The 25,072-nt window shown below is 41.2% G+C and overlaps 1 protein-coding gene across 1 annotated transcript in view; it reads left to right on the forward strand.

Moving 5' to 3' along the window:
- Window positions 1-25,072, forward strand: part of mms22l (MMS22-like, DNA repair protein) — a 165,263-nt gene that overhangs the window by 22,792 nt on the left and 117,399 nt on the right. Inside the window, exons 8-10 of the mRNA XM_072554897.1 lie at window positions 4,552-4,682; window positions 7,183-7,296; window positions 15,153-15,332. Coding sequence (XP_072410998.1) covers window positions 4,552-4,682; window positions 7,183-7,296; window positions 15,153-15,332 — 425 coding nt within the window. The remainder of the gene's footprint in view (window positions 1-4,551; window positions 4,683-7,182; window positions 7,297-15,152; window positions 15,333-25,072) is intronic.

Raw genomic sequence — 25,072 nt, forward strand, 5'->3', positions numbered from 1 at the left:
ATCCAAGGAGCAAGAGAATCGATGTTTCGGGCATGAGCCCTTCTTCAGGAGCCCTTCTTCGGGCTCATGCCCAAAACATCGATTCTCTTGCTCCTTGGATGCTGCCTGACCTGTTGCACTTTTCCAGCAACACATTTTCAGCTCTGATCTCCAGCATCTGCAGTCCTCACTTTCTCCTTAATTGAACCCAGGACCCTGGCACTGTGGGGCATTCATGCTAACCACTGTGTCACCGTGCGTCTTCTTCGAGCTCACAAAGGCCTTCATCTCTGATAACCAGAAGAAATTAATGAACGTGTTCCTCCAATTTGGCCAGGTACAAATATTTATTACCATTCTCCACCTGCAATATGCAACATGCAAGCCAGTTTCCTCAGCAATGACTCCACCACAGACACAACATGTATGTAAACTGGGATCAAGGAAGGCAGTGCTTTTGCACCAATGCTGCTCTCCAGCTTCCTCTCTGTAAAACTCCATCTTGTTTCCATGAAGTGTCCTAAGGGAGTGGAGCTTCTCTACAGGATGAGTGAGGAACTGTTCAAACTGTGTCCATTCTATTCCAGAACTAAGGTCACCTCAACCTGTGTCATTGAGCATCATGGTGATGCTTGCATTTGGATACACTTGAGAGGCTGAGCTCCAAACCATCATCATTTCATTCACAGAGGCATCTGAGAAAACTGGCCTTAGCTTAAACATCTGCAAAGCAAAGTTCCTGTTTCAGCTTGCTCGTGCTGTTTCGCTCTCTTCCCTTACCCTTAAGATATGCAGTGAGCCATTCTATACCATGGATCAATTCTCATATCTTGGGATCCTCCTTTCAGCAAGGGAAGACAGTGTTATGAAGATGTGGGTGTACTGTACCTTTTAAGAGAATTAAAAGCTAGCAGAACTACTGACACAGCATCAAATGTCCTGAACAAGATATAATGTAACATTTGGTCGAACAACTCGATTAGCTGATTGCCTGGACATGACAAAACAAATTCGAATTAGGCCAATCAGTTTAAATCATACCCTGAAAAATACCAAACTCCAATCAAGTTTGAATTTTGCATATTGAAAATATTAAAAGCCAGTGACATAATCCGATGCTTTGGGGGTACAAGACAGTTGGGAGGAGAACTGCCAAGCCCCCAGCATCTGCAGACTGCCCGCAGAATAGCTCTTTTAAAGGTACCTTTATCGATCAGTAACCTATAAAGCAGAAATCCCTAAGAAGAAGAAAAGAGGACAGAGGAAGACATAATAAGATTCAACATCTGGCTGGTTTGTTTTGAAAAGTTGAATTTTGGTAAATCTTAATTGGGGGTTTTATCAGATTAGTATTATAGAAGGGAAAATAAAAGATATGTTAGAGGAAGGAGCTGTAAGTAGTTGTTAGTTAATTAATCTCTGCTATACTTTAAGAAATAAAGTTGTTACTTTTACTTTAACTAGCTCATGGCCTCTTGAATTTTCACATATTACTGCATAGGATAAGTCTTTTCCATGTTGCTGGTTTAAATTAAGCAGGAGGGTTTACCCCATGTCATAAGAAGAGATAATGAAATGTGCCATCGCATCCAGTGTGCCAGCACATTCATTGGCTGTTTGAAGGACACAGTATTTGATGTTGAAGATTTCAAACCTGACGCTAAGTTCAATGTTAGCGGTCCTTCTACGTGCATCAGAGACATGGACAATGCGCAGCAAGCATCTCAAACCATGAGAGAAATATCACCAATGATGCTTTCACAAAGTCCTGAGAATCTGAAGGCAGAATAGAGTCTCCATTATCAGTGTCCTTTCACTAGTCATCATTGAGGTACATCAGCTGTGTTGAGTGGGCCACTTTAACTGCACATCTGACACAAGACTCCATCATGCTAAGCAGATATTAGGAGGGTAGAAAAACGCTTCAAGGACATTCTGAAAGCCTCCTTAGAAGTTGCAATATTCCCAATATTTTATGGGAATCTTTTGCCTTAGACTACTGAAACTGAGGAAGGTACATCTTAGTTATGACACGGAGATGAACTCCTCTGTTAATTAAACCAAATACCCAGAAAAGCTTCTCTCACATTGTAATCTGTTAAAATATGAGTGACAGACAACTCCTAAATTCCTTTATTTAAGAAAATAACATTTTTTTTAACTTTAAAAGTGAACATTAAACAACTGTTCAAGACTCTAAGCCCCCCTTTCTCTGAACTGCTTATTATCTGCCTCCAACTCTATATCCATATGCTGTTCCGAGAAGACACTGATTAAAATTGCATCAACTTAATTTCAAAACCACTCAGTCACTGTCATCTTCTGTGTCTTCTTCTGGCTGAGGGTCTCCCTGGGTCATTGGCTTTCTTTTTACTGCGAGTACGTTTCATATGAAACATGGCATGGTGGCTCAGTGGCGAGCACTGCTGTCTCATAGCGCCAGGGTTCAATTCCTGCCTGTTTTCATACTGGAGGGAATCTAATCTAAAAGGTACTTTTGATAGAGTGTGTTTCCTAATTTCTTGGAGACCAAGATGTTAGCTCTTCATGCAACATCGGATCATCTCATTGGTTCGATGTTGGCAAAACAATAAATTCAAACTCGATTGGGTTTTAGTATCCTTGGGTATTATTTAAACCAGTTAAATTCAAATTGTTGTCAAAACAGCAACCAGAATTCAGGTGTCCATATCACAGCCAAATGTTATACATTTTCGTTTTCCAGTACACTCTGGGACTGCCATCTAGTCATATACACAGGTGCTTGTAAGCTGTCAGTTAAGAACAACATTCACTTTCTCTTAAAGGTACAGTATACGCCTTCAGCGTTATACAATCTGCAGATGGCTGACTGCCTTGAGCATCTTCAACAGGCTCTCATGACATTGACTAACAAGATTAACAGATGCACAAAGTATAGGAGTGAGGAGGTTATATTTAACTGCATCTGTTTGTGGGCACTGCACCTTTGAACGGTGTGACGGCATTGCAGAGAATGTAGAAAAGAGTGGTTCCAGAAATGAACAACTTCAGTAATGACGATCGATTGGAGATGCTCAGACTATTTTTCTTAGAGAAAACGAGGCTGAGGTGATATTAGGTAGAGGTATTCAAAATTGAGTAGTCTGGACGGAATAATTAGGAAGAAACTATTGCTGCTTTTGAAAGGATGAAGGTGAAGAGGGCACAAATGTAAAGAAACTGGCCAAAGAAGCAAAAGGACCATGAGGAATGCACTGTCTGAGAGAGAGCTAAACGCTGGTTCAACTGAGGCATTCAAGAAGGAATGAGACTGTGTTTAGTGAAAGCGACCAATATGTCAGGTAATGGAGAGAATGGCACTAAGTGAAATGCTTATTTGGAGAGCTGGTGCAACCTCGATGGACAGAGAGGGCTCCTTCTGTGCTGTGTCAATTCTGAGTTCACTGTTCAAATGGTATCTAACAAGTGCCTTGGGAGTCTTCAATGAGTAGTTATAAGTCAGATGATTAGTAAGGTATCCCGTAGGTGCACTATTCGAATGAATATCTTGTGGCTATAGATATTTTTAATGAAAACTCAGTTATATAATAGCTTCACACACTATTTACCTGGTAAATGTTGATGAAGGAAGTGTATAAAAAATGACAAATTTGATACTTACATTAAGCCACAAGAAGAGGTTGAAGAGCCTTGAGATTATTAACTCTGGGGAATTGAAGGATCAGGGGAGATGCTACTGAAACATTCAAGATTTTTAAATAATTAGGTGAATGGGGCGCAATAATGTGTTCATGGTTACTGTAAATTCTTTAGTGAGTTGATACAAACTGAAGCTTAGAAAACATACTAAATTAACTGGAATAAACTTCCAAGGAAGGCAAATGGTGTTGAAAACATCAGGTAGGAGTTGGAGAAATATTCAAGAGAATTGTTGATTTGAGTTTCTATTTTGGAGACTATTTCTACATTATAAGACCAGAAGACACAAGTGAAGAAATTAGGTCATTCAGTCCATCGAGTCTGCTCACCCCATTCTACTGCTTTCTCCCCATTACCCTTGATCCCCTTGATACTCAATAACCTAAATATCTTCAATGACCTAGTCTCCATAGCCTTCTGTTGCAGTGAGTTCCATAGATTCATCACTGAAGAGGTTTCTCCTTATCTCCATTCTAAAAAGTCTTCCCTTTACTCTAAGGCTGTGCCCTCAGGTCCTAGTCTTTCCAGCCAGTAGAAACATCTTCCCAATATCCACTCTATTCAGGCCATATTGTCTGTTAAATTGTTACAGTTAGCAGTTCTTAGTTGTTTGGAGGTAGATCATGGAGCTGCAACAAGGGAAGAAAAGTAAATTGTCAATACTGCCACTCATTACTTTTTAAACACTAGTTGATGTAAAATTGGCTTTGTTTGACATATTTTTACGGCCTCTTAAATTTTCTCAATGCATATTTAATTAATGTTCCCTCAGGGCTCTGTGAAGATACGTAAATGTATATGATACTTGCATATGGCAAATAGTAAACTTTACTGCTGTTGATGTTATTGCCTTCTATGTTCTGCTGAACCTTTTGTCTCCTATTGTTTTAGGTCAGGTGATTTATGCACATCAGTTTATGAATTTAACTGGAAAAAACTTGACAAATGTCAGCCTGTTCGAAGACCATTGTAACAACCTTCTACATGATCTGATTGTTTTAGCAATTAACAAGTATACCAAGGTAGAGAATGGATTTTCTCAGCTTTAAATATATAATGTACCCTGTTTTGTCATGTTTTTGAAGGAATGTAATCAGATAAAATGATATCAGTACTAAACAATAAGTAAGCAAAGTAAAAATTGAACTGGCATGAATGGATGACTTTTGGACTTGCAATACTGACAGAAAAATAAAGGTGTGCGGAAAGATTTGCAGCTCGGGTGCCAGTTTTTGAAGATTAGTTTAGATTCCCTACAGTGTGGAAACAGGCTCTTCAGCGCAACAAGTCCACACTGACCCTCCGAAGAGTAACCCACCCAGACCCATTCCCTTGTATTTACTCCTGACTAATGCACCTAACCTATGCAACCCCAAACACTATGGGCAATTTAGCATGGCCAATTCACCTAACGTGTACATTTTTGGATTGTGGGAGGTAACTGGAGCACCCAGAGGAAACCCATGCAGACACTGGGAGAATATGCAGACTCCACACAGACAGTCGCCCAGTGTTGGAATTAGACCCGGGTCCCTGGTCTGTGAGGCAGCAGTGCTAATGGTTGTGGGTATGCTCACCAAGTGGGGAAGTTGGTTTGCAGACATTTTGTCCCCTGTCTAGGTGACCTCTTCAAGTGCCTTAGAGCCTCCTGTGAAATGCTGCTGTACTGTGTCCTCTGGAAACAGCACTTCACAGGAGGCTCCAAAGCACTGAAGATGTCACATAGACAGGAGATGAAATTTCTGCAAATCAACTTCCCAACTTGGCGAACATACCCACAATCATAGACAAATAAAACTGGGAATTTATATAGCAAATGTCATGTTGCTTTAAACTCAGCTGATGTAAACCCAGCTGAAAGACTAGAAATTTATGTCTTTGCTTGTAGGTAAAGCTGGAGGAGATTGTCTTGCGCACACATCCTGACTCAAATTTCCAGATTAATGGTTTATCTTGTTATAAAGTAATTATACTGCTGGTCTTAGGCCCATTATTAATTTCTGCCTTCTGTGTTCCTTGTAGTTGTTGTTACATTGTGCTCTGTTCTACTGCTTTGATGCTGTATTTGTGAGGTGCCTCTGTGGCTAGAGCATATGACTTATGGAACTGCAATATACTGATACAAAGAAGGAGTTTAAGTTCACAGTGGAATCTATGATGAAAGTCAAAAAAAATTTACATTGTACATCACATCTTGTGCCTAGGTGGAGCAACAATAGCTCAAAGTAAACCAGTTTAAATGACACCCATCCTCTATGCACAAAAAAGAAATGTGTTTGTAGTTGGGACTGGGTTCTGGTGGATAGTAGCTCTAGTGTTGATCACGGTTTTATGTAACTGTTTTTGAGGGATCAAATATTAGAGAGAGCATCAGTTGTCCTAGGAAAAATACAATTAGGCAGAAAATCTACAATCTGGAAATGGCAGGAATTTGGCATTAGGTTGATGCTATTTGATATTTGTCTGGAGAATTATCTACTTGGTGTTCCCTTCTTTTTGAGGCCACCACTGTTAAGTTGCAGAATATGTTTGGATCACAGCTCGAGTCTCAAAATTCTGCTAAGTTTGCCCTGATTAGCTTCACATGCCCTGCAAATGCCAAGAGTTGTGTGGAACCCTTTTTAGGTCCTAATAGCACTTGATGTTATCCTAATTTGGACTTCAGATAAGCAAAGTGTTCTGTCTGCTGAATGGCAGCAAGTGCCTTCATTGTATCACTTGGAGAACTGATGCCTATCGCAAATATTTAATCAGTCACCACGTTGGTAATTGAATGAACAGTGGAGCAAAGTGATGGTTAAAAGAGTATCACTGCTACACTTAAGTTCCTCCAAATTCTCGACAGAAATTTGAGGTTAAAATTCTTAGCTCTGACAAAGACCTTAATTAGTATTCATTATTGGCATGACAGTAATTTCACCTTATGTGAATTAAGTAGAAAAGGTTTCTTAAAAGTAATTTGGCAATTGTTAATTTTAGCATGAATTCATTACTTTTAGACTTGCCATACTGAGAGAAAAATGAAGCTGGGAATTTGTATAACAATGAATACATAACTGTTGATGCTTGTGGCTTCTTTGCACTGAATGTTATAATGAAGGAAATCACCACACCTCCTCTGCCCCATGACGTGCAAAGGCTATTTCCGTTACATAAATTATAAAACATAGTGTAGAAATAAAGGTCTTCCCTTGGAGGGCATTGAAGTGGGGAGGCAGTGTTACACTGTTGGAGAGTTACTGCATGTTGGAAAGCCCTTCAGTGTCAAGAGCAAACCTGCTGTCCTAAATTGGATATGAAATCTGTTTTCTTGCCAATTAGGAGGGACATCACTCCCAAAGCAAAGGTTCAGCACAATTTCTTTGTGTATTTTTAATTATGATATATTCAAATATACATTAAATATGTGTAAAAAGGGACTGTATTAACAGCATAATCTTTTATTCCACTTTGTTTTGTTTGTGTTGTTGTGTGAAAGTTGTGTGAAAAGTAACAACTTCTCATTCCTGCCATACCTTTTAGGTTAGACCATCTGAAGTACTCACTATGTACCATTACCAATGCAACTGTATCAAAGAACTATGGGTACTGCTTATTCATCTATTAGATCACAGAAATAAAGTTTCTCAAACTGAGGTAATATCCATTGGAAATTTTCTTTTAGCCAGAATGATTTCTGTATGTATAAAGGTTAAATTTGAACTCTGTTGAACTCTGATTTTGTTTAATGTCCCTGCGTATATTTTTTTGCAGGTCAGAACTTTAACTTTATCAATTCTGAAAACTGATAAATATAGGTAGAATTAGGAACTAAAAGCTCTTCTGACTCCAGTATATTTTTGTTGGAGACTTCTTTTGTGTAGTCTAAATGACTATGCTTTTGCAATGATTTATTTAAAACGACAAACATGCAATGGAGATTTGAAATCTGACAGGGTGGAATTCAAAAGGATGACAGATACTCTACTGTTTTTAAAATAGTTACATCAACTAATATCTTTGTACAGCAAACACTCTTCTGATTGCATTTATTAATGTGCTGTTGTTATTGTAAAGCAGTATGTTCTTCAACTCACTGTGAGCAATGCTATCTCTAATCTAAGTGCAGAGTTTAATTGCCACATGAATGAACTTGATTTTTTTTTAAGCAAAGGTGGGTTTAGAATGGCGATTGAAGAGACAGAGAGAAATGCACAGACCTTGAATGAAAGGATCGTATAAGGAGTCAAGCATGTTACAATATTGGCACTTTGAATGCAGAATTCATTTGTTGGTCATTTTGAAAGTGTTTAGTCAGGTGGCTTAATGAGGAAACAAAGTATTGAACATGGAATTGCTTGGGGATACCCATTCCATTCACCTCAATTTAAATTAGGTTGAGGTATCATTGCAGTTCACATCATAGTTTGACACATGGCTTTGCAGAACACCATGACACCTGCCACAGACACACAAAAGTATGTTAGACAGATTAATCCCATTCTCTGTAAGGAGTTTAACCCTTATACATGATATCACAAGATAATTACCAAGGAGGCAGTCATTCAGCATTTGTGAGCTTCTTCATCTTGAAAAGCCTTATTATTCCCATTGCAGTATCAAATAGTTTCTTTAATTATTGCAGAGCTTTTTTCCCACTACTTTATCTGGAAGTCCATTTCACACATTGATCACTCTGTTATATAGAAGAACTTCTTGATATCAGTCTTAAATTTATCTTCTTGCTAGGTTGAATTTGTGCCTCCCCCCTCCTGCTAATCCAACGTAAAGCAATATTATAAAGAAACCTATCACTAGCTTTGTCTACCTTGTGTACATATGTCAGATTTTCTCCGTAGATGACTCTTTTTTTTTCAAACTGAAAATTTCAAATGGCTCCCCTCTTCAATTTGTTGCACAAGAGATCAGCCTTTTAATTCTTCCCCGCACTCTCTCTAAAACATGAATTATGTTTTAGCAACCAAACTCGGAAACCATGTTTGAGGTTTCCTGACTAGAGTAGCAGTCTGTTGTAGTTATGCAGTTGATCTGCCGTTCATTTCTGCTTTGCATGGGTTAAACATAATGAGCATTGTGTCCACCAGGTCTCCAAGTTCTCTCTCAACTTCATTGTTGACTATTTTAATAGAGTTCCTGAAATATGTTACCTTTCTTTATTTGCTTTGTGTTATCTTGATGCTGATCACCATCAATATTTATTTTCCAAGGTAGGGAGTTTGGAAAATTAAACTGACTGCTTCTAAACCACTTCTTTCAAGGACTTAGGGTGAAGTCCGTCATGTGGACACCAGGAACTTATTGTCAGTCATTTGGTGGTACACAATGCTGAAGGAAAAAAAGCCCAAATCTTCTCAGTTTTTTGTCTTGCACTCAATAGAATTATTAGAAAGAAATGCTGATGTAATAGGAAAGTAACAGTTATAGCGCATAAGAGGAGAGTGCTGATCATTTGGCATGTAAACTCTGGTGGAACTGTTGCCATGGCAAATGCCTCAGGGTCAGGTAATGATGACTCACCATTAACTGCCAAGATTTGTTTAAAGTTTAAGCAGCTCGCTTTGGGTTTGATTTTTCAACACATTGTCTTGAGAAATGAACCAGGAAATGGTTGCATCGCTATTCACAGTCTGTTCAATCTTAACTTGCATGAACACTTGTATAACCCATGGAACCGTTTCAGTTTAGCATTATCAGTCTGTTTAGAAATGAAAATTGACACAACCTTGTGTTCAATATACTCTTCAAGAAAAGCAATTGATAAGTTCTGTTCTCATCTTCCCCGTAAGTTGAACAAGTTGTTAATACCCCAAATTTGCTCAATAAATAGTTAAGTCTTTTATATAAGACTTTGGATACTGAATCTCTATCTCTGTTGCCATGGTCTATTCTTTATTTCCCATATTAATAACTTTCTCTTTTGTACTATGTCTTTTTGATTTGGCACATTTCCAAATTTGCTCCCATGCCTGACTGTTTAGTTTAAAATTCTGTCAATTCTCTCATTACTCAGCTCGTAAGGACACTGGCCTAGCCTGGTCCAGGTGAAACCAAACATTCCGGTACAGATCCCACTTTCCCCAGTTCTAATGCCAGTGCCCCACAACTATGAACCCATGTCTCCTACAATAGTCTTTGAACCACACATTTCCCTGTCTAATCTGTTTAGTTATGCCATTTGCATGTGGCTTAGGGAAGAGTCCAGTAATGGTGACCTTTGTTAATTTGCTGTCTACCTCTTCAGTCTGATTGTGTAGAACCTCCTTCATTACCCTGCCTATATTGTTGGTACCAACATGGATCATGGGAACTGGTTTCTCCCCTCCCACTGCACGTTCCTCTCTAAGCCTGACCATGTGTCCTTAGCCATCTGCAGAGAATGGTGTCAGTTCCCCTGGCTACACTACCACTGCATTCCTTAAAAATCACACAACACCAGGTTATAATCCAACAGGTTTAATTGGAAGCACACTAGCTTTCAGAGGACTATCACTTGATGAAGGAGCGACGCTCCGAAAGCTAATGTGCTTCCAATTAAACCTGTTGGACTATAACCCCTGGTGTTGTGTGATTTTTAATTTGGTACGCCCCGGTCCAACACTGGCATCTCCAAATCATGACTGCATTCCTTGTTACTCCATTCTCCTGAATGGCTCCTTCTAGCATGGTATCATGGTCAGTTCGTTCATCTACTCTCCTTCACTGTCTCTGATCCAGACAGCTAAAAGAAGCTTGAAGGGGTTGGACGATTGCAAAGGCTGAGCCTCTTGCATTCATACCCTCTGAGTCCCCTTAGCTGCCTCATTCACAATTACAGTCTTCTGTCTCTGTACTTTGATTAAATCAGAAGCCCAATCCTAATAGGTGTGACAACGTTCTGGTGTAAAGAGTTACGGTAATTTGCCCCCTCTTATGTGTCACTGTGTATGCAGCCTCCATCTCATTAACATATGTAGCTTCCAGTAGGCAGCGTGCTACGAATTGAACTGATGATCCTAAATTGGACGTTAGTGCAATTCTTTGAATGAAATTGCAGAAGCATTTGTATTGTTGGACACTTGGTTGTGATTTTTGCAAATTGGGCAGATTTGGTATGGTCAGTACCTTGTTTGTTGCAAGCAATCAATGGGATGGGCTGATTGACACTATTCCTCAATGTTTGGGATTTTTTAAAACTCATTTTTTTGGGATGTGGGCCTCGATGGCTGGCTGGCATTTATTGCCCATCCCTAATTGCCCTTGAGAAAGTGGTGGTGATCTGCCTTCTTGAACTGCTGCGTCCACCAATCATTGCAGTGCCACAAGGGAGGGACCCACAATGCCATTAGGGAGGGAATTCTAGGATTTTGACCCAGTGACAATGAAGGAATGGTGATATATTTCCAAGTTAGGATGGTGATGGCTTGAAGGAGAATTTGAAGATGGTGGTGTTCCCATATATCTGCTGCCCTTATCCTTCTAGATGGAAATTGTCATGGGTTTGGAAGGTGCTGCCTGAGGATCTTTGGTGAATTTCTGCAGTTTTGCATATTGTAAATCGTACACACTGCTGCTAATGAGCGTCAGTGGTGGAGGGAGTAGATTCGTGTAGATGTAGTGCCAGTCAAGCAGGCTACATTGTCCTGGATGGTGTCAAGCTTCTTGAATATTATTGGGGCTGAACTTAGAGTCATAGAGATGTACAGACCCTTTGGTCCAACCTGTCCATGCTGACAAGATATCACAACGCAATCTCGACCCACCTGCCAGCAACCGGCCCATATCCCTCCAAACCCTTCCTATTCATCTATCAACCAGATGATTTTTAAATGTTGCAATTGTACCAGCCTCCACCACATTCTCTGGCAGCCCATTTCACACATGCACCACCCTCTGCGTAAAAGATTTGTCCCTTAGGTCTCTTTTATCTCTTTCCCCTCTCACCCAAAACCTATGCCCTCTAGTTCTGGACTCCCCGACCCAGGAAAAAGACCTTGTCTATTTACCCTATCCATTCCCCTCATGATTTTATAAACCTCTCTAAGTCACTCCTCAGCATCCGACTTATCCAGGCAAGTTGGGAATATTCCATCATACCCCTGACTTGCGCCTTTGAGATGGTGAATAGGCTTTGAGGAGTCAGGAGCTGTGTTATGTGCCACAGTATGTCTAGCCTCTAATCTGCTCTTGTAGCCAGTGTGTATTTATGTGGTACGTTCAGTTGAGTTTCTGGTCAATGATAACCCCCAGGATGTTGACAATGGAGGATTCAATGACGGTAAACTATTGAGTGTCAAGGAGTGAGGATTATATTGTCTTTTATTGGTGATAGTCATAGCCTGTCATTTTTGTGGTGCCAATGTTACTTGCTATTTGTCAGCCCAAGCCTAGATATTGTCCAGATGTTTTTGCATTTGGACATGGACTGCTTCAGTATCTGTGGAATTGCGAATGGTGTTGAACATTGTGCAATCGTCAATGAGCATCCCCACTTCTGACCTTCTGATGGGGGAAGGTCATTGGTGAAGCAGATGAAGATGTTTGTGCCTAGGACATTACCCTGAAGAGCTTCTGCAGAGATGTCCTAGAGCTGAAATGACAGACATCCAACAATCACAACCATCTTTCTATGCATCAGGTATGACTCTAACCACTGGTGAGTTTTCCCCCCGGATTCCCATTGATTCCAGTTTCGCTAGGGCTCTTTGATGCCACATTCGGTTGAATATGGCCTTGATGTCAAGGGCTGTCACTCTCACCTCCCCTGTAGAATCTAGCTGTTTTGTCTATATTTGAACCAAGGCTGTAATGAGGACAAGAGCTGAGTAGTCCTGGCAGAACCCAAACTGGGTGTCACTGAGCAGGTGCTGAGGAGGTGCCGCTTGATAGCACTGTTGATCACACATTACATCACTTTACTAATGATCGAAAGACGACTGATTGGGCGGTAATTGGCTAGGATGGATTTGTCTTGCTTTTACTGTACAAAACATGCTTGGGCAATTTTCCAAATTGTCAGGTAGATGCCAGTATTGTAACTGCACAGGAATATCTTGGCTTAGAGAGTGCCAAGTTCTGGAGCACAGGTCTTCCGTACTATTGCTGGAATGTTGTCAGGGCCTGTAGCCTTCGCAGTATCTAGTGTCTCCAACCGTTTCTTGACATCACATGGTGTGACTTGAATTAGCTGAAGACTGGCATCTGTATTGCTGGGACCACTGAGGAAACCAAAATGGATCATCCACTCAGCACTTCTTGCTGAAGATTGCTGCGAAAGCTTCCGCCTTATCTTTTGAACTGATGTGCTGGGCTCTTCCATCATTGAGGATGGGGGTACTTGTGGACCCTCCTCTTCCAGTGAGTTGTTTAATCATCCACCATGATTCACAACTGGTATGGAAGAAATGCAGAGCTTGGATCTGATTTGTTGGTTGTGGGATCCCTTAGCTCTGTCTACCACTTGTTGCTTATATTGTTTGGCATGCAAGTAGTCCTATTTGGTTGCTTCACCAGGTTGACGCCTCATCTTCAGGTATGCCAGATGCTGTTCTTGGCATGGCCTCCGGCTTTCTTCTGTTAAACCGGGGTTGATTACCTAGCTCGAGAGTGTGGTGCTAGAAAAGCACAGCAGGTCAGGCAACATCCAAGGAGCAGGAGAATCGAGGTTTTAGGCATAAGCCCTTCATCAGGAATGTCACCTGGCTTGATGGTAATGGTTGAGTGAGAGATATGCTAGGTCATGGGACTACAGATTGTGCTGGAGTATAGTTCTGCTGCTGTTGATGGCTCAGAGCACCTCATGATGCCTGTCTTGAGTTGCTAGATTGTTCAAAGTCTGTCCCATTTAGCAAAGTGATAGTGCCACACAGCATCGAGGTTATTCTCAATATGAAGGTGGGACTTAATCTCCAGAAGGGCTGTGAGGTGGTCACTCTTACCAATACTGTGATGGACAGATGTATCTGCAGCTGGCAGATTGGGAAGGGTGAGGTCAAGTTTTTCCCTCTTGTTGGTTCCCTCACCACCAACCGCAGACCCAGTCTAGCAGCTATGTCCTTTAGGACCCGACCAGCTCAATCAGTAATAATGCTATTGAACCACACTTGGTGTTAGATACTGAAATTCCCTCTCCCAGATTACATTTTGTGTCCTTTCTATCATCGGTGCTTCCTCCAAGTGTTGTTTAACATTGAGGAGTACCGGTTTATGAGCTGATGGAGGACAAGATGTGGTGATAAGCAGATTTCCTTGTCCATATTTAACCTGAAGCCATGAGACTTTATGTGATCCGGAGTCAATGTTGAGGACTCCCAGGGCAACTCCTTCCCGATTTGATACCTCTGTGCTACCAGCTCTGCTGGATTTGTCTGCTGGTTGGGCAGACATATCCATGGATGGTGATTGTGGTGTCTTGGGCATTGTCTGTAAAGTATGATTCCGTGAGTTTAATTATGTTTGGCTGTTGCTTGACTACTCTGTGAGCTAGCTCTCACAATTTTGGCAGGAGCTCCCAGATGTTAGTAAGAAGGACTTTACGGGGTCGACAGGGCTGTTTTTGTTGTTGTCTTTTCCGGTGCCTAGTTTGATGTCAGTTGCTCTGTCCAGTTTCATTTCTTTGAGACTTTGCAGCAATTGTACAACTGAATGGCTTGCTTGGCTGTTTGAGAGGGCAATTGAGAGTCAACCACATTGCTGTTGGCCTGGAGTCACATGTAAGCCAGACCAGGTGAGGATGGCAGATTTCCTGAAGGACATTAGTGAACCAAATGGGTTATCATATGGCTGAGAAAATGAGCATGATGTGGCATTGAATTTTTTTATACAACTTTACTCATTTGTGTGATAGCCAAACTGTCTTTTTGACTTGATGGCAACATTCTATCAATGGCAAGCATCACTTGTGTCGGTACTACATGGTAGTAGTGTATTACTGATAGATATCATCAACTGTTGCTCAAATGTTTGCGATACCTTCCCCTTCCAGGGCATTCTAAGATTGACTGAGTACTCTTCAGGTGCAAAACTGACAGCTGTATATAACATATATTAACACGCAGGGCCCTGCTGTAGATTCAAAGTGTTTGCACACTCGATGTCCATTTCAATGCAACAAAATGGGTGACAGCCATTGTCTGGCTCATTTCTTAGGGTAGTGCCTTGACTGTTCAGGCAACCAGCCTCGTTTAAAATATAAATAAAATTTGACGGTTAACTGTCAGTCATCATTAATTAGCAAATTTTAATTGACACTGTCACTACCAATTTGCGTCTATTTGCCAATCAAATAGCACTTCCCTCTCACGTTGTATAAACATCGTTATCCCTTTGCATGGGCATTGGTTGTGAATTGTCCTTGTAAAAGCAAGATAGGAAGCTTTCAGCAATACTCAAGCTCTTTCCATGAAATAAGGCAAATTTCATTATTTTTGTTAAAATTAATATGTTGTCAAGTTTTACTTTCTGCAGCCACTGTGTTGGAAGCCAGTAAAATTGAATATTTCTCTTTGTTATGATAGAATTTCTGGAGCTGCTGTAGCAATCACCTCAGAAATCTGCTGCAAGTGGCTTCTGGTGTGGAAGGAGCTTGCCTATCTGATGCCACTCATTGTAAGGATCCTCAGGGTTTCAGTTGGTGGCTGGTTACCCACCTTACAATGCTCTACATGTTTGATAGAAATGGAGCACCTCGTGAAAAGGTACAGTCTGAAGATTTTGAATTCAGGAGTTTTGCGTTTTGACTTCAGATTTAAAATAACTTTTTTTCTTGAACAAAGCATAGAATATCCTTATTCGGGCTTCTTTGGATACAGTATACTGTTGGTCTGTGTTGGATGGGAGCTGCCATGGTTCTCATCAGTGGCATTCTGCAAGACAATCCTTAGTTGCTGCATACAACAAATTGTAGAGAGTTGACTGGTGGAAGTGGAGTTTTGACAGGACGATCCCAATTATTACTCCAGTAGGGATGGGAAGGGGGAGGCATGAGAGCAGAAATGCTGGCAATAGCACAGTGTTCAAGAACCAACTAACTGACTGGTCCTCTTGCTTTTCTTGAACCATAACCCCATCATCGAATTTCCCAAACTGTCAGTGATCTCTGAGGAGCCATCTCCCATGGCTTCTAACCTTTTGATCATTTAATCCCACACAACTTGATTCTGCTACCTTTCCAAAATCAATGAACAGGACAGTCCTGTTGGATCCATTGTTTCAGCCTATCCTTGCCACATGGGATTCATTTCCTGCTGATTGGAGTTTTTCTTCTTTCCCTGTCCAATGATCTTCCCACTTAAAGATGATTATTAACAATTGTCCACTTTAATCCTTTCCAGCCTGTACTCACATTGTCTTCAGCAGCTTTGCTTCCCATTTCCAACCCTCACTCACCTTTTATAGCTTATCTCTGAATCTAGATTTCCTTTCCCTGATTCCAGTGTCCATATATATATTTACCATAATATTCAATATTTACTATATGCTTCCTTACTCCCACAGATAATTTGACTACACTCCTCCCCAATTCCACCATGCTTCCTTTAAGGACTGTATTATATTTATGCAAGCTCTCATTCTTCATCACATCTGATGCGCAGTCCAAAGATGTGTAGGTCAGGTGAATTGGCCATGCTAAATTGGCCGTAGTGTTAGGTGCATTAGTCAGAGGGAAATGGGACTGGGTGGGTTACTCTTCAGAGGGTTGGTGTGGACTTGTTGGGCCAAAGGGCCTGTTTCCACACTGTAGGTAATCTAATCTAATCTAATCTCATCTGCAAATGCAACACTTCTTGATGTGTCCCTTTGCTCAGTTAAGTATTCCCCTCTGCAGTGCTCATTGACCTTTCCCCATGGTTATTCCTTGTCATCCACTTCAACACTCACCTCTTATTCTTTTTTCCAGGCCCATGATAGAGTTCCCTTTGTCCTTACCTCCTTCACCAGCAACTTCCACGTTGAGCAGATCTTCTGTCATTATTCCCTCCATGACCAAGCAGCATTTTCTTGCACCTTTCATCATTCAAAGGAAATTATTCTGTCTGCAACACCCTGTCCATCACACTCTCACTGTCTGTTCCCACACCATCTTCCCATTGCAAGCACCGAGATATAACAGCTGGCCTTTCACCACCTTCCTTCACATTCTTTAGGGTCCAATTATTTCCTTGAGGTGAAGCAGGAATTTACGTATGCATCTGTCAATACAGTATTATGCATTTGTGTTCAAGATAAGTTCCCCTCTACATTGGGTGATAAATGGTAACTTGTGTTGTTTTGTGGAACATTGCCACTCAGGTTATAAGCAGGAATTTGAGTTTCAGGCCATTATAATTTACTGGCCCATTCCCACTCTTTTTTTGTTGGCCTTGGTCTCCTATCTGTTCTAATAAAACTGAATGGAAGTTCAAGGGTCTTTTGATTAAGCATCTTAATAACTTTTTGGAGACAACACCTATATTCAACATTTTTGGGCCTTAACTATTGCTCACTTTTGTTTTTGGCACTGCTGATGCTTCTGCTGTTGTCATAGAAACATGAAAACAGGAACAGGAGTAGGCCATTCAGCCCTTTGAATCTGTTTACTGTTTGGTGTGATCATGGCTACTCATCCAGCTCAGTATTCTGTTCCTGCATCCTTTTATCCCTTTAACTCTAAGAACTATATCTATTTCTTCTAAATATTCAACATTTTGGCCCCAAACACAATGATTACAGCCTATACTATTACTGCAATCCACCTCTTTTATTTTTCACTCTGTTTAACTCAACGTGATAAAATCATATCATGTTGAGAACAAAGCTGCCTCAGGCTCATTAATGAGACTCGAGTGTAACATACACTGGTGAGGGGTAGCCAGCCCAGCTTCAGTCAGACAACTGGATGTCGTCTTCTCTGAACTCCGACCTCAGCGTCCTGCTTCTGCGATGGTTGTTTTTAGGTTATGCTGCTGATGTCTTCAAAGCACTTATTTTTACATGTTTTCTCTTAAAAGTTGCAGAAATTCTCCTGCCCAGAACCATTGTGACAGTAAGATTATCCATCTAAGGGTCATATTGATTAGACTGTATCATTGCCCTCCCTTTTGTCTTTAATTCACTAGCTTTGATAACCACGGAGATCAAGCAATTATTTTGGGGGCCCATATCACCAGATTCCTCATAACGAATAACACTTGGTTCTGCCTTGCACAGTTGGTTTTCCCACTTTTTCCCACCATCCTTGTAGAAACTCAGCTGTTAACCATTCTGGTACAGGCAAAAATAGACATTGGGTTACTTCAAACTGATGCTGGAAGCCTAATGATGGGAGATAAGGAAATAGCAGGAGAACTTAATAAGTACTTTGCATCAGTCTTCACAGTGGAAGACATGAGTAATATCCCAACAATTAAAGGGAGTCAGGGGGCTGAGTTGAGTATGGTTGCCATTACAAAAGAGAAAGTGCTAGAAAAGCTAAGAAAAGGTCTTAAGATTGATAAATCTCCTGGCCCCGATGGGCTACATCCTAGAGTTCTGAGGGAGGTGGCTGAGGAAATAGCAGAGGCATTGGTTGAGATCTTTCAAAAGTCACTGGAGTCAGGGAAAGTCCCGAATGATTGGAAGATCGCTGTTGTAACCCCCTTGTTCAAGAAAGGATCAAGACAAAAGATGGAAAATTATAGGCCAATTAGCCTAACCTCAGTTGTTGGTAAAATTCTAGAATCCATCATTAAGGATGAGGTTTCTAAATTCTTGGAAGAGCAGGGTCGGATTAGAACAAGTCAACATGGATTTGGTAAGGGGAGGTCATGCCTGACAAACCTGTTGGAATTCTTTGAAGAGGTGACAAGTAGGTTAGACTAGGGAAACCCAGTGGATGTGGTCTATCTAGACTTCTAAAAGGCCTATGATAAGGTGCCACATGGGAGGCTGCTGATCAAGGTGAGATCTATTAGAAACTTACAAGATAATACATGGCTTGGAGAGGGTGGACGCTAGGAAATTGTTTCCATTAGGCAAGGAGACTAGGACCCGTGGACACAGCCTTAGAATTAGAGGGGGTAAATTCAGAACAGAAATGCGGAGACATTTCTTCAGCCAGAGAGTGGTGGGCCTGTGGAATTCATTGCCGCAGAGTGCAGTGGAGGCTGGGACGCTAAATGTCTTCAAGGCAGAGATTGATAAATTCTTGATGTCACAAGGAATTAAGGGCTATGGGGAGAATGCGGGTGAGTGGAGTTGAAATGCCCATCAGCCATGATTGAATGGCGGAGTGGACTCGATGGGCCGAATGGTCTTACTTCTGCTCCTTTGTCTTATGGTCTTATGGTATGAATTAAGATGCAGCCAAACAGCTACACCTATATGCGTACTGTCAGTAACTGGTGTACAAGGACACATTGGTCTTACTGCATCACCCCTTTTTCCAATGTATCGCCATTCCCATAATAACCTTACTGGTACCAAAGTGGATGACCTCACATTTTTCCATACTTTCATCGACAATTTCATTTGCTCACACTCTCAACTTGTCCAAATCCTTCTGAATCGTCTCTGCATCTCTTTTAACAATTCACCCTCCCACGTAGAATTGTGTGGTCTGAAAATTACATTTTGTGTCCCCATCTAAATTCTTCATATATATTATGAATAGCTAGGATCCATTCACAGATCCCTATGGTTCCCCACTAGTCACGGTCTACCTCTCAGAAAAAGACCAGTTTATTCCTACTTTTTGTTTCCTGTCTGCCAGTCAGTTCTCTATCCATCTCAGTACACTATACCTAGTTCCATGTGTTTTAATTTGACATGCTAATCTCTTAAAAGTGCTCGATAAAGTCTCATTTAGCAGTTTCAAGTCAACTGCATTCATTGACTATCCTTTGTAACTATTAGTTACACCCTTGCAAAGTTCCAGTAGATTTGTCAAGCATGGTTGCCTTTGATAAATTCATAGTGGCTTTGTCCAATCCTGTCACTGTTTTCGAATTGCTCTTTTTTTAAATGGATTTTAGTATTTGGCTCCGACTGATGTCAGGTCAACCTGTCTGTAATTCCCTGTTTTCTCTCTACCACCTTTTCTAAATATGGGGTTACATTTGCTGCCAAGGGAACTGACCCAGAATCTGTACAATCTTGAAAGATGATCACCAATGCATTCACTATTTTGAGGACCATTTCCTTAAGTACTTTGGGCCCTGAGGATTTGTTGGCCTTTAATAACATCAATTTCCCCAATACCGTTTCTCTACCAGAGTCATAGAGATGTACAGCATGGAACTAGACACTTCGGTTCAACTCATCCATGCCAACTAGATATCCCAACCCAATCTAGTTCCACCTGCCAGCACCCAGCCCATATCCCTCCAATGCCTTCCTGTTCATATACCCATCCTCATGCCTTTTAAATGTTGCATTGAACTAGCCTCCATCACTTCCTCTGGCAGCTCATTCCGTACATGTACCACCCTCTGCATGAAAACGTTGTCCCTCGGGTCTCTTTTATATCTTTCCCCTCTCACCCGAAACCTATGCCCTATAGTTCTGGATTCCCCCACCCCAGGGAAGATACTTTGTCGATTTATCCTATCCATGCCCCTAATAATTTTATAAACCTCCATAAGGTCACCCCACCCCAGCCTATTCAACCTCTCCCTGTAGCTCAAATCCCCCAACCCTGGCAACATCCTTGTAAATCTTTTTTGAACCCTTTCAAGTTTCAGAACATCTTTCCGATAGGAAGGAGACCAGAACTGCACGTAATATTGCAAAAGTGGCCTAACCAATGTCCTGTACAGCTTCAACATGACCTTCCAACTCCTGCACTCAATACTCTGACCAATAAAGGAAAGCATACCAAACGCCGCCTTCACTATCCTATCTACCTGTGACTCCACTTTCAAGGAGCTATGAACCTGCACTCCATGGTTTTGTTGTCCAGCAACACTCCCTAGGACCTTACCATTAAGTGTATAAGTCCTGCTAAGTTTTGCTTCCCAAAATGCAGCACCTCGCAGTTACTCCAAATTAAACTCCAACTGCCACTTCTCTGCCCATTGGTCCATCTGATCAAGATCCTGTTGTAATCTGAGGTAACCTCCTTCGCTGTCCACTACACCTCCAATTTTGGTGTCATCTGCAAACTTACTAACTATACCTCTTATGCTCACATCCAAATCATTTATATAAATGACAAAAAGTAGTGGACTCAGTACCGTTCCTTGTGGCACTCCACTGGTCACAGGCCTCCAATCTGAAAAACAACCCTCCACCACCACCTGCACAACCCTCCACAACCCTCTACCTTTGAGCTAGTTCTATATCCAAATGGCGAGTTCTCCTTGTATTCCATGAAATGTAACCTTGCTAATCAGTCTCCCATGGGGAATCTTGTCGAACGCCTTACTGAAGTCCATATAGATCACGCCCAACACTCTGCCCTCATCAATCCTCTTTGTTACTTCTTCAAAAAACTCAGTCAAGTTTGTGAGACATGATTTCCCATGCACAAAGCCATGTTGACTATCCCGAATCAGGCCTTGCCTTTCCAAATACATGTACATCCTGTCCCTCAGGATTCTCTCCAACAACTTGTCCACCACTGATGTCAGGCTCACTGGTCCTTAGTTTCTTGGCTTGTCCTTACTACCCTTCTTAAACAGTAGCACCACGTTAACCAACCTCCAGTCTTCCTGCATCTCACCTGTGACTATCGATGATATAAATATCTCAGCAAGGGGCCCAGCAATTACTTCCCTTACTTCCCACAGAGTCCTGGGGATTTATCCACTTTCATGCGTTTCAAGACATCCTGCACTTCTTCCTCTGTAGTATGGACATTTTTCAAGATGTCACCATCTATTTTCCTACATTCCAAATCTTCCATGTCCCTTTCCACAGTAAACACTGTTGCAAAATACTTGTTTATTATCTCCCCCATCTCCTGCGGCTCTACACAAAGACTGCCTTGCTGATGTTTGAAGGGCCATGTTCTCTCCCTAATTACTCTTTTGTCCTTAATGTGTTTGTGTAAAAACCCTTTGGATTCTCCTTAACTCTTTTTACCAAAGCTATCTCATGGTCCCTTTTTGCCCTCCTGATTTCCCTCTTAAGTTAACTCCTACTGCCTTTATACTCTTCTAAGGATTCATTCAATCTATCTTTCCTATACCTGACATATGCTTCCTTCTTTTTCTTAACCAAACCCTCAATTTCTTTTGTCATCCAGCATTCCCTACACCTACTCACCTTTTCTTTCACCCTGACAGGAATATACTTTCACTGGATGCTTGTTATCTCATTTCTGAAGGCTTCCTATTTTCCAGCCGTCCTTTTAACTGCGAGCATCTGCCTCCAATCAGCTTTTGAAAGTTCTTGCCTAATAGCGTCAAAATTGGCCTTTCTCCAATTTAGAACTCCAACTTTTAGATCTGGCCTATCCTTTTCCATCACTATTTGAAAACTGATAGAATTATGGTCACTGGCCCCAAAGTGCTCCCCACTGACACCTCAATCACCTGCCCTGCCTTATTTCCCAAGAGTAGGTCAGGTTTTGCACCCTCTCTGGTAGATACATATTGAATCATAAAACGTTCTTGTACACACTTAACAAAGTCCTCTCCAATTAAACCCTTAACGCTATGGCAGTCCCAGTCTATGTTTGGAAAGTTAAAATCTCCTACCATAACCACCCTATTATTCTTACAGACAGTTGAGATCTCCTGATAAATGTGTTTCTCAATTTCCCTTTGACAACTGGGGGGGTCTATAATACAATCCCAACAAGGTGATCATCCCTTTCTTATTTCTCAGTTCAACCCAAACAACTCCCCTGGATGTGTTTTCAGGAAATTCCTCCCTCAGTACAGCTGTAATGCTATCCCTTATCAAAAATGCCACTCCCCCTCCTCTCTTGCCTCCCTTTCTGTCCTTCCTATAGCATTTGTATCCTGGAACAATAATCTGCCAGTCCTGTCCATCCCTGAGCCAGTTTCATGTTCCTAACCATACCCTGAGTTCATTTGCCTTCCCTGTTAGGCCTCTTGCATTGAAATAAATGCAGTTTAATTTATCAGTCCTACCTTGTTTTCTGGTTTGTCCCTGCCTGCCCTGACTGTTAGACTCACTTTTGCTCTCAACTGTACCAGTCTCAGATTGATCTCTTTCCTCACTATCTCCTTGGGTCCTACTCCCCACCCCAACCTTGCCAGTTTAAATCCTTCTGAGCAGCTCTAGCAAATCTCCCTGCCAGTATATTAGTCCCCTTTCAATTCAGGTGCAATTCGTCCTTCTTGAACAGGTCACCTCTACCCCACAAGAGATTCCAATGATCCAAAAATGTGAATCCTTCTCCCATACACCAGCTCTTCAGCCACACATTCATCTGCTCTATCCTCCTATTCCTACCCTCACTAGCTCACAGCACTGGGAGTAATCCAGATATTATTAATCTCAAAGACTTCCTTTTTAAATTCCGGCTTAACTCTCTGTATTCTCCCTTCAGAATCCCATCCTTTTCCCATCCTATGTCATTGGTTCCAATGTGGACAATGACCTCCTGCTGGTCCCTCTTCCCCTTGAGAACATTCTACACCCTCTCTGAGATATCCTTGATCCTGGCACCAGGGAGACAACACACCATTCTGATCTTTCGCTGTTGGCCACAGAAACATCTGTCTGTACCTCGGTCTAGAGAATCCCCTGACACTATTGATCTCTTGGAACAAGACGTACCCCTCATTGCGTTCGAGCCAGTCTTGATACCAGAAACTTGGTTGTTCATGCTACATTCCGCTGAGAATCCATCACCTCCTACATTTTCCAAAGCAGCATACTTGTTTGAAACGGGGATAGCCACAGAAGACTCCTGTACTACCTGCCTACCTCTCTTACCTTTCCTGGAGTTAACCTATCAATGTGACTGTATCTGCAACTTTTCTCCCTTCCTATAACTGTCACCCATCACATTCCCTTGCTCTTGTAAATTCTTCATTGCCTCTAACTGTCTCTTCAACCGATCCATTCTCAACCAACGGCATTTATTGCAGATATAATCCTCAGTGACAAGTAAACTCTCCCAAAACTCCCACATCCGACAAAAAGAGCATATCGCTCTACTAAAGGCCATTTTTGCTTCTTTCAATCTACAGACGCAGAAAATAGCACTGTCTTATTCCTCTCCGAAACACTGCTCCAGGCTAACTTAATACTTATGGCTTATATTTTTTAAGTTTAATCAAGAGACATATCTCAGTATAACATATAATCAAGATAGACCCCACTCTACTTACTACTGCAGACTTACTGTAAAGCCATACTTAAATATTCACTTATCTGTTTCGGTGCTGTGACCTCTCCCACACAGGTTCCTCCAAGATTAGTTGTGAATTTCACTGTTTGTTCATTTTCCCAGATGCACTCTGATGTCCAGCGATACATGAATTAAAACAGCAAAGGCAGTAATTGTGCAGGCTCACTGCTGTGTCATTTAGCAGTGTGGGTTTCTTTCTCTCTCTCTCTCTCTCACCTGCACTGACATCACCATGTGCTTCCTTTGTCTGTTCCTGTCCTTTTTAAAAACTGCTGTTGCTTTGACTTTTTTTCCCTCAATTCCAAAACAATGCAACAGCATATAAAACAATAATTGCTGCTCCTGGAACTTGAGGAAATCGCCTCCAACACCTAAAATATCTCAAAGGTGCAGCCTGTTACTCCCAGTAATTTTTCCTGTCCTGTCTCTTGGATTACCCAGCATCCAATAATACTGATTTCCTTGCACTAGACCATTTGCTCCTCATTATCTTTGAGATATTATTTGTGATCCTTTATGAAGATAAAACTTAATTCATCCTCCATCTCTTTGTTCGCCATTATAATTTCTCTTGTTTCTGACAGCAAGAGACCTACATTTGTCTTCTCTAACCTTTTGCTCTTCACATATGCTTCAAAGCTTTTACAATCAGTTTGTATGTTCATATATTGCTCCTCTAGACCCATTCTGGGTCATTTATGTGTTGCATTTTCATCTGCTTTTGCATTTGCATCTCTTTCAGCATTTAATCATGAGTGCCACCATTTGTTCTGTCTCAACGCTTTCCTTTCTTGATCTCCCATCTACTATCTCTGCCTCTTTACTTAAATCCTGTTACAACTCCAACTTGCCCCAGTTCTACTAAAGGGTCAGAAATCTGAAACATTAACTCTGTTTCTCACGCTATGATTTTTTTCCTTGACGAGCTGAGTATTTCCAGTTTGCATTTTAACTTTTCTTCAAAAAAAGTCAGGTTATGCCATTGTGATAAATGTATTATTACTGTAACAGTGTTCATGCCTATTATTGAAGCTGCCAGAAGAAATGATCACACTTTTCATGGCTGAAAGAGGAAATGTTAACTTGCTTTTTCTTCCATTCTTCCATGTCATCATTATTGGAAAGGACAGCATTTGTTGCTAATTTTGTTTT

The sequence above is a fragment of the Chiloscyllium punctatum genome, chromosome 3 (assembly GCF_047496795.1).
Source record: "Chiloscyllium punctatum isolate Juve2018m chromosome 3, sChiPun1.3, whole genome shotgun sequence".
Lineage (NCBI taxonomy): Eukaryota > Metazoa > Chordata > Chondrichthyes > Orectolobiformes > Hemiscylliidae > Chiloscyllium > Chiloscyllium punctatum.